The sequence below is a fragment of the Mustela lutreola genome, chromosome 5, assembly GCF_030435805.1.
Source record: "Mustela lutreola isolate mMusLut2 chromosome 5, mMusLut2.pri, whole genome shotgun sequence".
Classification (NCBI taxonomy): Eukaryota; Metazoa; Chordata; class Mammalia; order Carnivora; family Mustelidae; genus Mustela; species Mustela lutreola.
Window position 1 is genome coordinate 5511753 of NC_081294.1, and position 14709 is coordinate 5526461.

Sequence of the window (14709 nt, forward strand, 5' to 3'; positions counted from 1 at the left end):
AACGGCAGCAGGAATTTGTGAAGGCTCTGTTCCGAAGACACTTAGGCCACCTTCCCATACATTCAGGACCATAAATCCCAGTAAATCACCTGAAACCAGATTTTAAGAATGATTTTGTGAAATATTTATCATAATTTTGTCACTTGAGAAATGCTTTATCAAGTAAGTCAGGGAAGGAGGATCTTTCAAAGACAGGTAGAGATCATGCCTCAGTAGATGGGAATGAACATGAATATATTAATGTCACATTCAGCTACTTTCCTGACGCTCTAGACACTGAAGTGCAAAAAACGTTCCTTAGTGAGCTGGAGGAGTCCAGGAGCCTTCCAGGAGCCATAAGCTGGCTTGGTTGTGTGCTTTCTGTACTCCCAGACTCTAGTTCAATAAAAATGTAAATGTTATCTGGGTACACAAAACATATTTCATGGTGATAATGAATCTGTTGACATACTGTTCATACTTTATTCTATAAATTGTAGCGATGTATTTGCCAGAGAGGAACGCATACACAGGGAGATTCTCTGTGCTCAGCTCTACAATATGCTCCGGGCTGGCACACGTCTGTGTCTGTCCTTGGCACGGTTTGCTCGCCTGCCGTTATCGAATGGATCAGAGCACTGTGACATTGGGAGGAGGGCAGCAGTGTCCTTATTGACTGAGCTGATCGGACTGGATTGGGAATAGGGACTGGAAGATGGGTTATTTTTAAAGCCAAAGCCATTGGTTCCACCGCCTGTCAAGCAGCACGACTGTTTACCAGATTTAGGACTCCGTGTGCCCGTGTGTAGGTGAAAGACGGTCAGCGCAGGAAGCGATAGGTGGATGGCGGCCCCCGGCAGAGGAGCCTGCCTGCTTGTCCTCAAGCCCGGGCCCCAAGGGCTCTGCACGCAGGCCTAGACGGAGTGGCATTTAGTGTCACCAGCCCCCAGGACCAACTTTCGGATCGCGGGGCCCAGGGAAAAATGGAAAGGCGTGACCCCTCCCTCAAAAATCACCAAGAATTTCAAGATGGTGACAGCAGAACCTTACATCAAGTGTGCCCCCCCCCCCCCCCCATGCAACTACAGGGGTCTCACACCCTCCCGCCTGCCCGGCCTGCTGGGTTCCGGGGATGGGGGGCTGCCCTCTAGCGGTCAAAACAAATTTCTCCTTCCTAATGCTTTTCTTTTATACACTTTCTGGGGCCCAGTTAGAGCTTCCACGGTAGTTTCTTTGTGCGTTTTGTCACAAATGCATTGAAATGGAGTTAAATTACGGGAGGACCTCTTTCCTCACCATACCCTACCCTTGGTGTAGCAGCCCTGTTGTCCAAAGATAGGAAATGAACCTGCGGACGCCCTGGGGTCCCTTTGGTGCAAAAACCTATACTTCAGGCTTTGTGCTAAAGAGCATTTTTCATGCCACGTCATCCCTCCGTTATTACTTTGTTTTCTTCTTTTCTTTCAAAGTACAAACTGTTGTGGACTTTTAAAAAAGCATAGTTGGTGCAGTATATTCTAAAACACCTAGAGAACAGCTATAATAACACATCGGTTCACATTTCATTTTGTCTCAAACATAAAGTACTGACAGAGATCCCAATAAAAATATGCATCAAAACTAAAACAAAACAAAAAAATCTCCGGGAAGTCTGGCATAGCCCAGTTTTCACATTCAATTCCTTCCATGACCTTTGTCTATGATGATAAAATTTAAATTGGACGGAGGAGCAGGGGATGCATGTTGATTTTTAATCGTGTTTTGTATTTTGTAGTCCTACTTTTCAAGGCACATTGGGAATTCCTAGAAGAGTCCCAGGAGGGCCCAGTCCGTTTTTCTAAAAATTTATTAATTTACTATTTTTATTCCCCTCTCTGGACATCTGGCACATGGTAGGCACAAAAATAAATGTGTCTTGAATAAATTAATGAAAAAAAATATGATAAAAAATGTCAGAAGGGTCAAAGTGCAAAATTCAGTCCATTGCAGTCTCTCTGATTATATTTTACCATTGGATTTAACAAAATCCCCTAAAAATCTTGTAACAACCCCCTTTACCATATGGAGCATATATACGTGGTATAGACACTGGGAGTTAAAAATACCCCACTCCCACACTAGAAAGAAAAAGAAAATAATTAAACATTTACTTTTCTCTCACAGTCTTTCAGTTCTTTTTGCCCATAAATCTAAATGACAGATTATTTACTTCTTCTTCCTTGAGTGAGTGAAGGAAGATGTTTATCAATACAAGCGGAGAAGCAGCAGCAAGCATTGGAGGGAGGAGGGCTAATTAGTATGTTGCTTCAGCACCAAAGACTGGGAATGCACAGCTCTGCCCAACTGGGAAAGACCTGGGGCCCAGAGAGAGGAAAACAGGATCCCCACGGCACAAACTGCCTAGCCTGCCCCTGGACCGCCTGTCCTTAGGAGAGATCCCGGTCTGGCCATTTTAAGTCTAGTCCATCAATGCCCTCACTGCAACTTGCTCTCAGGACCACCGCAAACCTAACATTCCCGGTCCAAAAGAAAGAACCAAGCCCCGTGGGCGGGTTTGGGGTCGCCCCAAAGGCTCAACTTGGCATTCCCCGGGTTGCAGTCTACGATAGGGGTGGTTTGAGAGCGGAGGTGCAGGAGATAGACAACTAACCCGACCTAGAACAGAGTTTCGTTCTCCCCCCGGGGCGGGAGCATATCATCAGCTGGTGACGCAAACAGGAGACATTCAGGGGAGACTTTCTCCACCCATTGTCTCCTTCACTTGTCTTCTCGGGGTCTCCGGGAGGAGGAAAGGCCAGGGACCAGGTGAAGCGTGGTAGGGCAGGACCCCAGGCTCAGGAGCGGCGTTCGGGACGTGCCCCTGAGCCCAGCCTCTGTTCGCCGCCCTTCTCCGGGCCCCCATTCCCAGCTCAGCCCAGCCCAGCCCTCCCGCGGCCGGTGGAGAGCTGAGCCTTTCGCTGGCCCCCCGGGGCAGAGCAGGCATTAACTGCTGCTAACCGCCCCCCGCCTCCCGCGGCTCCTGCTCCCCCTTCCAGCGGGGTCTGGGTACTGCGGTGCCGGGTCCCACCCAGCTCGCACGCCCCCGCTGGCGCAGGGGACAGGAGAGCCCGGGCGGGCAGCGGGGCAGTTCGGGAAGGTTTCTGAGGTTGGCGGTGCCAGGTAGGGTCTACCGGAGGGGACCACGAGTGCTTAGGGACGAGCCCCCGGGCTGTGTTCGGCGGCGTGAGAGAGGAGGGTCGCCCTGCCTCGGGATCCTTAGGCTTTGAAAGAAGTGGGATATGCGGGTCTTTGCGCGGGACAACACTAGAATAGGAGGAAACCTCCAGAAGGGCGGAGGTTTCCCTCCTTTGGGGGAAAGCCGAAGCGCTCCTCCATCCTTCAGGGCGAGGGACAGAGGTCGTGACTCTCAGGCGTGTGGGGAAGGGACACCGTCCTTGCCCGCGTCTGCCCCCACGTGGCTCCAGCGCTGTCTCTGCCTGCCAAGGTGGTTGTCCCCAAGGAGGGTGCGATCTCCGAGCGGACCCCGCCCGCGCCAGCACCCAGCAACCCGGGCGCGCCCTCGCTGCCATCCCCGCCAGGCAGAAGGGGCTCGGCGGGACCGTGCGGGCTAGAGGGCGCCCCCTGAACCTCCAGTAAGCAACACCTTGGCCCTCTGGACATCCCAAAGTGTGACAAGCTGACTGTGTCGGTTGCAAGTGAAGCCGCCTACCCAAGGACGTGGCGGGGTACAGCCCTCAGGCATCCCCGCCTCGCTCCTCCATTGCGCATTTGGGGCACTTCTCGGCTAAGCGGACTCCTGGCGCCCCAGCGCCTCTTGGCCCCCCCCCCCCCCCGAGAAGTCCCCTGCCCTCAGTGGGAGTGGGAGGAGCGTGGGCACCCCACCCGCGCTGTGCCAAGAGCAGGAAGGGGGGGAACCCCGACCCGCTCAGGGGGGAGGGGAGGAGAACCCCTCCTCGGCGCTCCCAGATGGTGAAAAGGAGGAAGTTCCTGCTGTCCTCTGGGTAGGGGGCACTAGAGCGGGGGGAGTCCCCTCCCGCCGCGCGCCGAGCTAGCGCCGGGGAGTGCGGGTGCACCCCCTCCCGCAGCCCTTGGGAGGCCGCGGCCCCCCTCCCGCCGCGCTCCGAGCTCGTGGAGAGGAGGTTAGGCGCCCCCGCAGCCTCGGAGCGAGGTGGGACATGTGTGCGTTGCGGGGGGGCAGGCAGCGGGAACCCCAGGCCGCGCTCCGCCAGTGGCGAGGAGGTGGGCCACGCCGAGGCTGAGCGTGGGAGGGCGGAAGGAGGGGACGTCCGGGCTGGGGCGCGGCCGGCGCCCACCCCCGCCCCCTGCTCCCCGCACCCCTCCCCTCCGCGGCCGCGGGCCGCCCCCCAGCGCGTGGCCGGGCCGTCGGGGGGCGGCGGCGGTGGGCGGAGGCCGGGCTGCGCGCCGCGCGGTGGGGGAGAGGCGGGCCGAGGGCCCCGGTCGCACCCGCCCCCTCCCGCGCGCCGGCGGCAGCGGCGGCGCCGGGAGCAGCCCCTGAGGCCGCCGCCCGGCCCCCGCCCGCGCGTCAGCGCGCCCAGCCCGGGGCGCCGAGCTCCGCCCGCGCCGGAGGCCCCTGCGCGCAGCTCCGAGCGCGGCAGCCCGGCCGGCCGAGGCGGCGCGGGGGTGGGACGCGGGCGGCGCAGCCCCGGCCGGGCGCCCCGCGAGCCGGCCCGATGTGGCGGGAGGCGATGCGGCGCCGCCGCTACCTGCGGGACCGCGCCGAGGCGGCGGCGGCGGCGGCGGGCGGCGGCGACGGGCTGCAGCGGTCCCGGGACTGGCTCTACGAGTCCTACTACTGCATGAGCCAGCAGCACCCGCTCATCGTCTTCCTGCTGCTCATCGTCATGGGCGCCTGCCTCGCCCTGCTCGCCGTCTTCTTCGCGCTCCGGCTGGTGAGTGGCCTCCCCGCGCGACCTGCCCCGCGCCTCCCGGGTCCCGACACCGCAGGGACCCAGCCCGGCGAGCCGCGTCCCGCCGGGGGCTGGCGCCTCGGCCCGCGGCTCCCGGCCTTCCCTGCCCGCCCGCGGCCGGCCCGGCTCGCCTGGGCTGCGGGCGAGAGAAAAGTTTCCCCGGAAGGTTCTGCCCAAAATAAAGTTGCCGGGGTGCTCCCCAGGTGGACGGCCGGGGCGTGTGCCTGCCCCGGCCCCGCGCCCCCGCTGGCCGAGCCCGCCGCGCCGACCTCCCGGCGCCGCTGCCCGCAGCATCTGCCCCCGGAGCGCCCAGCGGGCTGCTTCTCGAGGCCCCTGCACGGCCCGGAGCGGGCGGTTTAGTTTAGATGGTTCGGGAACTCTCCGGAGCTGCCTTCTGAAGGTGGTTAATGGCGAGGGAAATGGAAAAAAAAAAAAGAAGAAGAAGAAGAAAAAAAAGGGATATTATTATACACCTTTGCCTTGCAGCCCGTGTGTCTTTCTTGCCATAGCCCGAAGGAGATGGGGTGTTGACCTGTTGTGAGCCCCCATCTGTAGGTAGCAAGCACTGACGGACCCCTGATTTCCCGTTTCTAGAGGGGTAGTTCATCGTGTTTACTGTTTTGTGCGGGCTATTAAAGTGGCTTTCATCACTGGGAGCCTAATGCAACTCAACAGCTGATGCCAGTTTTGCCAATTGATATTTTTCGAGCAGGAATCCTTGGCTCGCTCCCTTGGGCGGAGAGGGAAAATCTGTAGATGGCGGTAAACTTCCTGTTACCGACCGTTCTGGTTGTGCGGGGCAAACTTTTGCACCGCCTGTGGTGATGATTATGTATGCGCTGCCTGTGCCAGGCGTCGCTTCTCCAGTGAAGTATTTTTGGTCATCGGTTGATCTGGGGATGTCTCTACTGAGTGATAGTTTTTAAGCTTAGACTCTAAGCATGCACCTGTAGTCGTGTCCACCGAGCAAAGAAGTGGTTGTCGGTTTGTGTTTCACCGGGTCTGGCAAATAGCTGTCCTTCGTGTTTGGCAGTTTGTTTCTGATATCCTGAGCCAGATGGTGCGCAATTATTATGCATGGGAAAACTTGTTATCATCATAGGGTTCTTTAAAAAGTAAAAAAGTCCCCCCCCCCCCCCACACACACTACTCTAGAAGTGCTGTCTTCGGATGGCGTTCAGTGAGAATAAAGAGTAGAAGGTAGGAGATGAGGATGCCACAGACCGAGAACTGGTTCTTAACACGTGGTTTATAGGCTTTACCTATAAAGCAGAGAGCACCCCTGGATCCTGTTTTCTGGGTGTGATTTCAAGGCAGTCCTCACACCCTTGTAATTAGCCTCGAATGCTCCCTGGAATGGCATCTTGATCTCCACCACTTTTAAGACTGGAAACTCGGTCTCTAAAAGCATCTTCTTTTCATTTCTGTGCTTGCAGGGAAGAAAACATGTCAGTTTTCCCCTGGAAATCTGTTCTCCCAGGACATTGCTGCTTGTGATTCTGTTGAATCTGTAATTCAAACCGTTCTAGCTTGTTCTCTTCCAAATGGAAAAGGAGGAGCAGGTGACGGCCTATTTATAGCACCATTAATATATTTAAAGACAAGGGCGAAGTTCGCATCTCCCGGACACACACCACTTTATTTTCTGTGATACAGATCTCTAACTTCTTCAGCTGTGCTGATGGCGATGTTCTCGAAGAGGTCTGTCTGGGGTTCCGAGTACTCCAGCCAGAGCACCCTTCTCTGATTTGTTTCGAGCTTTGGATTTGTCTTTCCTTATACAATTCTTTTATGTTCCGCTTCACGGGGTGTCAAGTACTGAGTGGTATCCTTGTAAAAGTTTATCCAGATCTCTTTACTTTTTCTTGAGAAATCAGAATTTCCCACACTGTGTTGGCATCCAGCTAGACTGTTTCAAGCACCGGGGCGGCACTCCCCGAGGCGTGGCCGTAGCCCAGAAGGATGGCCAGAGGCCACAGAATGGACTCTTGTTGTACCTGGTCCACAGACTGACTGCTGGGTCCATCTTTTGAGGTGAAGAGCTATGCAGAAATGTTCCAGAATCGGGGAGTATGCCTGGGGCTGGTGTAGAGTCTCCCTTCAGGTGGGACCTGGGACTGCAGGGCCCAGTGGGAGGTTGAGAACACTTTCCTCGGATACTGGATGTTGGGAAGGACTGGGACAGTTCTGAGCTCTGGACAGCTCATTTCTCTCTTGCTTTCAGTAATATCATAAACAGCAGTTCTACTGTCCGAAAAATACTCTCCATTCACACAGTCAAAGATGGAGTATTGAAAGATGGGGTGGTGTGCACAGGTAGAGCTGTGTTCTCACTGAGTGGGGTGAGCTCATGTCTCAGGCCGACCAGAGCTGGGCTACCTCGGGAAGATGGAAATAGTCGATTGGGGCCGGGCCAGGGTTCCACCTTCGAGCACTTTACTAGAATAGCTGGGCTCTGATGTAATTCAGGAGCTCGGCGGATCTATTTCTGCTGCCAGAAATCTTGGACAGATTTCTTCTTTCCCACGAATCTGCCTGATTTTGGTTTCTAATAGACTTCCACCAGTTCTTATAGTAGAAAAAGTCTGGCAATCTTAACGCTCATCCGTCCTCTCCTAGAACATTTGGATCACAAAATGGTCTCGGCATCGTCCAAGTACATAGTGATGTTCTGCTGTATGTAATTGCCTTTGTATGAAGTGCTTTGATACAGCTGTTCAAAAAGAAAGCAGTAAGTTTTGTCTTGACTTACTGTCTCCCTAACTGACATTATTCACAAACCCATTCCCTTCATTTCTATGTAGGATGAGTCCATGAATCTCTATCAGTTAGTCTTGAACTTAAAGTAGTTCTTGAAGTATTTTTATTATAGTATCAAAATAAATTCTGAATTGAAACTTTATCTCACTTAAGTGTTTTCTACATAAAAAGCTATTAATTAGTTGTTTTTTTTTTTTAAAGCTATTCAATAGCTTTAATCCCATATTTGTCAGGAAATATCTAGACGTGAAATAAACAGGACACCTGATAGGATGTCTTGAATTTTAACATTTTGTTTAATAATATGAAAAATATTTTCTCTTGCTTTTCATGGACATTTTAATGATAGTACAGGGCATGATGGGCAAAAAAGACTTGACACCTGGCATCATAAACTTGGAACTAATGAAACCAGACTTTAAGTTCTAAGTCTTAGGAGCTCACTTCATTTTTCAGGACTGATTCTCATTGCTAAGTGCATGGAAACCATCCATCAGAATTAAGTCCTGTCTCATTTATTATGTCCAAAATCAGCATGCTTTTCTCAAAATTAGCCTGCCATTGTTAGGAAATTGACATGAATTTTTCAGTTTGTCAAAATACAAGCTGCCTCTGACCAGATTTGTTTTAGGTAAAATTTATGATTAGAAATAGTTAATATTTCAACTGGAATGGAAAACTTTTACTCTCATAAATTTTAAATAGTCAGATATTGCAATAAAATAGATTTTTTTTGGCTTGAGTATGATATTGCAATCTATAGAAACATATGTACTTTGATTAAATATGTAAATGCATGATTTGAACTGGGAATATGATCTCCTTTCTTGCTTTTACATGATTTGGTGAGGTAGGTCTTTCAAACAATAACCATAAGTGCTTGTCATTCCAAATCGATTTTCTAGCATTGGGTGTTTTTTCTAGGAACAGATATATCAGTGTTTCTTTTGGCTATACATGGAAAAAGAATTTTAATCCTTCCAAAACAAACAAACCCAGTCATTGTACAGGGAAATCGGTTTTATCTTTCCAGACAATATTTCAGCGCCCCCAGTGGGTGGAAGGACATCCGTAGGGACAAACTCAATCCTTCACCCTTTCCTTGGAGGGTGAGGGCTAGAGAAGGCAATGGAATGTTCTGGGATCCTCCTTGAGAGGTGCAGGAAATTCTGTGCATACTTCCTCTAGTCTCATAATTCTGGGGATGCATGGGAAGTAGTGCCTGTTCTTAGGAATGGGAATAGAGGTAGCTAAAGATACACCTTCTGGCGGATTTCTGTGCATGCAGGAAAATCTTACATGGCAGGTGTTTGTAATTGCAACCAGTAATTCACAAGTCATTTTAGTTATGATTTAACTGTTGTTTAAACAAAAGATAAGGGAAAAACTGTAATTTTCTGCAGGAACGGTGGTTGCCATTTAGATGGCTAACAAGAAAGGCTCTGGAAGCCTCCTTGGGGTATTAAAATGCATAATTAAACATCTGCATGGTACCTAGTCTTCTCCCTTTAAAAAGGCAGAGAGGGTAATGGTTGAGAGCGTCTATCTCCATTGACCCTTTAGCTTTGTCCCTTTCCCTGTCTGTGATCTTTGGCAAATTGTTTAACTCTCTGTGCCTCCGTTTCCTTGTATGTAAAATAGAATGGTACCTGCCTTCTTAGGCAGTGGTCCAAATCAGTCCATGTGAAGCACTTAAGGGTTATGCCTGGCGCGGAACGTACCCCCAGGAGCTGCTGCCCCTAGCGGGTCTTTTTTTCTTGCATTTTTATCATTGCTGTGAAGGAACATGTCACACAGCCTTCAAGCTGGGAGGGCGCTCATTCTAGATGAGGACACCGAGCGAGACCCAGAGAAGTGAGGTCCTTTCTTCAAGGTCTCCCAGGTGCAGTGCTCTGGCTGGATGTAAGGCGCTTGAGTTTTCATTGGGAGCTGTACTGGACATGGGTGCAGATCTGGAATTCCCAGCCCCCGACCCGGCACGAGAGCAGTTTCCCCATTGGGAGATCATCCTGAGGTGAGTGTCCTCAGCCATCATTCTGTGTGATGGCGTTACATACACGTCACCGCTTTTCTGCTTTCGTGTTAAATCTCGGTAGAGATGCTTCCTGATGAGGAGCTCAGTGAGGTGGGTGTCATTTATTTTCATTATGCTGAATATTCCCAGCGTCTTTCCCATTAAGCGGAGGATTTGTCTGTGGCCATGCTTTGATGTCTGAGAAGTCACTGGCATAAATCCTGTGGCGCGTAAAATCATTCCCGATTGATCCACGTGTGAAATCTACGGATTCTTCCTGATATTTTTACGTTACTCTATTTGAGAGGTAATAATACTGTTAGCGCGGATCTGTTACTCTGTTAAAGGTATCTGATGGCGGGATTATATCACTTTGATATGTTTGATCAGTAATGGCTGGTGGTAGAGTTCACACTGGGTGTCTGTGAATGATCCGCTCGTCCTTTCTAGAACTCGAGAGCGGCATCAGCAGGCACCGTTCGTTGGACTTCCCTCCCTCTCCTTCACTGCCATTTACCGAGCGCCTCCTGGGCCAGCTCTGGGACTGGTGGCCCCCTGGGTAGTGCTCCCGCCAGAAGTGGCTCATTTCCGATGCACTGATGTCATCCTTCCATTCCTGTCTCCCTCCCCAGGATAACCTCTGAGCCTGGATGTCAGGGGCTGAGAGCACCTGCCCCTGACCCCCTCCAGCTCCACAGTGTCCCTGTGGTGCCCCCCCCCCCCCCCACAGAGACCTCTTCCTCCCTGAGTGCTTACTCAGCTTCTCCGTCTTGAGCTTCAACAGTCTCGCCTTTGCTGCACGTTCCCACCCCTGCGGGTTTCTGCCTCTGACGCCCGCAAGTGCTAGAACACTGTGACATCATCTCACCACCGCTTTACCGTCATCGGACGTCCAGAATAGTCTTGTGAGCTTGACTTCTCTCCTCCACTCGCTGTTAGTTCTTTCCGGGCCCCCCGAGAGCCCCCCATCTTAACGAGGCACTAGCCGTGGCCGAGGCGCGTGGTGAGTGGATGTGGAATTTATGGGGTGGGTCTGGTTTCCTTCGCAGCTGCTGTTGCCATCGCGCAGCCTACAGGTTCCCAGTGCAGAACTCTGCTGATGGACCTGGATTGGGGTCTGCTCTGGCACATAGTGTGTGTTCCTGACAGATTAATTTACCTGCTGCAGGCTCAGATGCTTTATCCAGGAGACAGTACGAGGAGCACAGGCAGGTTTGGGAGCTCTGGGGGCGTTGAGAGGGTTGAGAAGGTTGGATCCTTTGAACGTTGAGCACATTGCCAGGCGCACATGCACCCAAAGCCAGTGTAGGTCACCGTTGTCAGTATCTTTGTACCACAGATGGTTTTCCTTGTTGAGGTCTCCTTAGATGTAGTTCTGGCTGAAAACCACATGAAGACTAGGATTCTTCAATCTGGGTTTGAAGGAGCACGGCATGTGTTTCTAACAATCTGAGAAACGTTGTGCATAAACTTTGAATTACTAACCATAGATGGAGAAGCACAGTTTAATTAAAAGTCACAATTTGACACAAGTTGTTTTTTTTTTTTTTTTTTTTTAATTTTCTAGTGCTAAAACTCATGCCACATTCACCTGCTGCCCTCATGTTTCCCAATTTTGTTAGCTTTGGGTAATGGTATATAAAATTACCAAGAATAATTAGATATTTACAATGTGATTTCTTGGTTTTAAACCAGGAAATTGACACACCCCTAGGAATTCTGGCTTGCAACCCCCAGGTGCATTTAGGAGGAGAGAAAAGGATTGTTGGGTCAGCTCAGGTGTTTTGTATTTTGACTAAATTGAGGGGTGGATAATGTTGCTTCTTTGCCCTCTTTGTATAAGGATATGATTTAAAAAAAAAAAAAAAACCATAAGGAAGGGAAAGAGGAGACGTTCTGAAAAAAACTTCCTGAGTCTAGCCATTGCTGGCAGCCCTGTAAATAATTTTGTTGTTGTTGTTCCTACCTTTTACTTGGGCTTACACTTCTGACCCTAGAAGCCATACTCAGGGGAGAGAGTGACGGAAGCAGTAATGGGAACCATGACCTGAGAAGGCATTGTGAGCAAAAGCCAACTGGTTTTCTAACTTTGCCCAGGTCTCTGGAACAATGGTATGGTCCAAGATAGAATTAGAGTATGGACCTAGGTCGATGCTCTTACGGTTACGGAAGGCCCCTTGTATCTTAGAATTGAACCACATCACTTTTAAAAAACTTGGTGCTAGGAATGGGAATTGTCAATTATTAACACAATTAAAACATATTCAATGAATAATTTACTGTATTTGAAGCATGCAGACATAAAGTACAATAGCTTCTTTTTAGAACAGTGAAAGTCCTGGGATTTCTCAAGACGGTCATTGCCTGAGAGAATCCTATGAATGAATCAAATCTCTGTGGTCACCACCTGCAGGAGGTTGCTGGTGGGGAGGTCGTGGATCAGCGCTTTTGGGACCGGCTGTTGACCGCAGAGGTCTCCTACCCATTCCCATAATGTCCTTTACTGCAGCTACAAAAAGCCAGAGCTCCAAGGCTCTGTCTCTTATTTCTCCGTTCCCACCCCCCAAGACCGAATTATCCTTGTGTGTGTTTTAAATGTCTGTATTATTATTTTGTAAAGCTGTATAAAAAATAAGGGGCACAGTGAGATTTCAAGCTGCTAACGATCTGCGGACATTATAAAGGAAACATTTCAGACTAGTTCACTACTAGAACCAATAATGATGTTACTTACATATTCAGAGAATAAAGGAATCAGGTGAATACTAACAAAAGAGGTAAGAGTTTCAGACGTTTGGTGGATCAGATGTCTAATCCTTTCCCGTCAGTGGCTTGCAGTTAAGTCAAGCATACAATAGCCATGTTCATCAGAATTGAATGTTAGGTATACAAAACGGGATTTGACCAATTTGATTGTTCTTTGATTTTTTTCTTTTTTTAGATTTTATTAATTTATTTGACAGACAAGTAGGCAGAGAGGCAGGCAGAGAGAGAGAGAGAGGAGGAAGCAGGCTCCCCATTCAGCAGAGAGCCTGATGCGGGGCTCGATTCCAGGACCCTGGGATCATGACCCGAGCTGAAGGCAGAGGCTTTAACCCAGTGAGCCACCCAGGTGCCCCTGTTCTTTGTTTTTTAAGCAGGATTCTCATCAGTCTCTCTCTGGATTCCTTATTTATTTATGTTAAAATAAACACCCATGAACCCAGTCCAAACTAAAATATGTCCAGTAACATAGTTTAGTCCGTATGTTGCCTCCTGTCCCGTTCCCTTGTCTGCCTCAGAAGCAGCCTTCATATTGTACTTTTTGTCGTCATTCTGTTGGGTTTTTTTTTGTTCATTTTATCATATACATACATGCATATGTACATACAAATACATATTATATATATTACTGCATGTGTATGGTGTGAGGTAGTGATGGGATCATTTACATTTTTCTCCTTAAGGTGAATGAATTTTATTAACTGCATTTAGCTATTTCCCCACATTTGTCATATATCAAATTTCCATATATGAGTGATTTGTTATGTGTTCTCTTTTGTTCCATTGGTTAATTTTTGTTTGTTTTTATCCCCGAGTATTGCGTGTGTACACACACACACACACACACACACACCTCTATAATTACTAAAGCTTTATAACCCGTCTTTAGATTAAGCAGGGCAAGTAACATTCAGCTCCCTCAAATGTTTCCTGGTTACTCTTGACCTTTTTTCTTCTCTACAAACTTTATAGTCATCATTTGTCAATCTCCGAGGGAAAAACTCAACTGGGATTTTGTTAGTGTCATATTGAATCTATTGATTCACTAATTAGAATCGATATTTTATGATGTTAAATTTTTCTGCCCATGAACAATGGAGCATCTCCCTATTCATCTATGTGTTTTAGTGAAGTTTTACAGTTTATATATGTCATTCTGCAACTTGCTATCTTATGCTTTTTATAAGTGAAATGTACATTCATGTTTCCTGTGTAGATAATCATATCACCTGAAGTAACGAGAGTTTTATTTTCTTTTTCCTAGTACAAAGACCGTAAGTTTCTATTTCTTATATTATTTTGTGGGCTAAGAACTCTAAAATTATATTGACAGAATTGGTGATCATGAGTATCCTTGCCTTCTTCCTAATTTTAAAGAGAGTCTCTTCATAGTTTATTTAGGATAATAATGGTTTTGTAGATCTCCTTTGAGATTTCCTTTTGATACATTTTACACAAAAAGTTTAAATGTGATTGGGTGCTGAATTTACTAAATTGAAGTGATTGTATATGCTTTTTAAGTTGTTTTTTAATCCTTCTATGTAATGAATAATAGTTATAGATTTTCTAGTATTTAACAATTTTTACGTTCCTGAGGCAAACCACATTTTCATGACATCTCATAAAATTTTGGATGGGATGTGCTAACATTTCAATTAAGGGTTTTGCAAATACATTTTTTTGTGAAGTGAGTTTGGAATATTCCTTCATCAAACTATCATTTTTTAAAAAACATTTTATTTATTTATTTGACAGAGAGAGAGAGATCACAAGTAGGCAGAGAGGCAGGCAGAGAAAGAGGAGGAAGCAGGCTCCCTGCTGAGCAGAGAGCCCGGTGCGGGGCTCCATCCCAGGACCCTGAGATCATGACCTGAGCCGAAGGCAGAGGCTTTAACCCACTGAGCCACCCAGGCGCCCCAAACTGTTTCATTTTTTTAAAAGTTTTGATAGCCTTATAAAATAAATCAGGAACCATGTCTTCTTTTTCAGTTTTCTGTAAGAGTTTAAGAGTTTTGGGCACATTGGAAAGAGTTGATAGAGTTTGCTGGGAAACTACTTGGGCTTCTTGCTTTCTCTGTAAGGAGAGTTAAAAACTTCCATTTCGGTATTGTTGATATTAAACGGATTGTTCAGTATTTCTAATTCTATTTCTTGAGTCAGTTTCAATAAGATACTTCTAGGAATTTTTGTTTTTCATCCAAATTGCCAAATTTAATGGTATGCATTGATAATACTGTTCTCATTTACATATATTCTGTCTTTGGT

At 48.5% G+C, this 14709-nt stretch overlaps 1 protein-coding gene across 3 annotated transcripts in view; it reads left to right on the forward strand.

Annotated features, from left to right (window-relative positions):
• Positions 1-3920: 3920 nt before the first annotated feature.
• Positions 3921-14709, forward strand: part of ADCY2 (adenylate cyclase 2) — a 409143-nt gene continuing 398354 nt past the window's right edge. Inside the window, exon 1 of one of the 3 annotated variants that reach the window (XM_059173611.1) lies at positions 3921-4147. Coding sequence is in view for 1 of the 3 variants with exons in the window: in XM_059173610.1 (XP_059029593.1) it covers positions 4671-4889 (219 nt within the window). In the remaining 2 variants the exon portion in view is untranslated. Of the gene's footprint in view, positions 4148-4462; positions 4890-14709 lie in introns of those variants that run through there. The other 2 variants (XR_009353703.1, XM_059173610.1) reach the window with 2 other exon arrangements.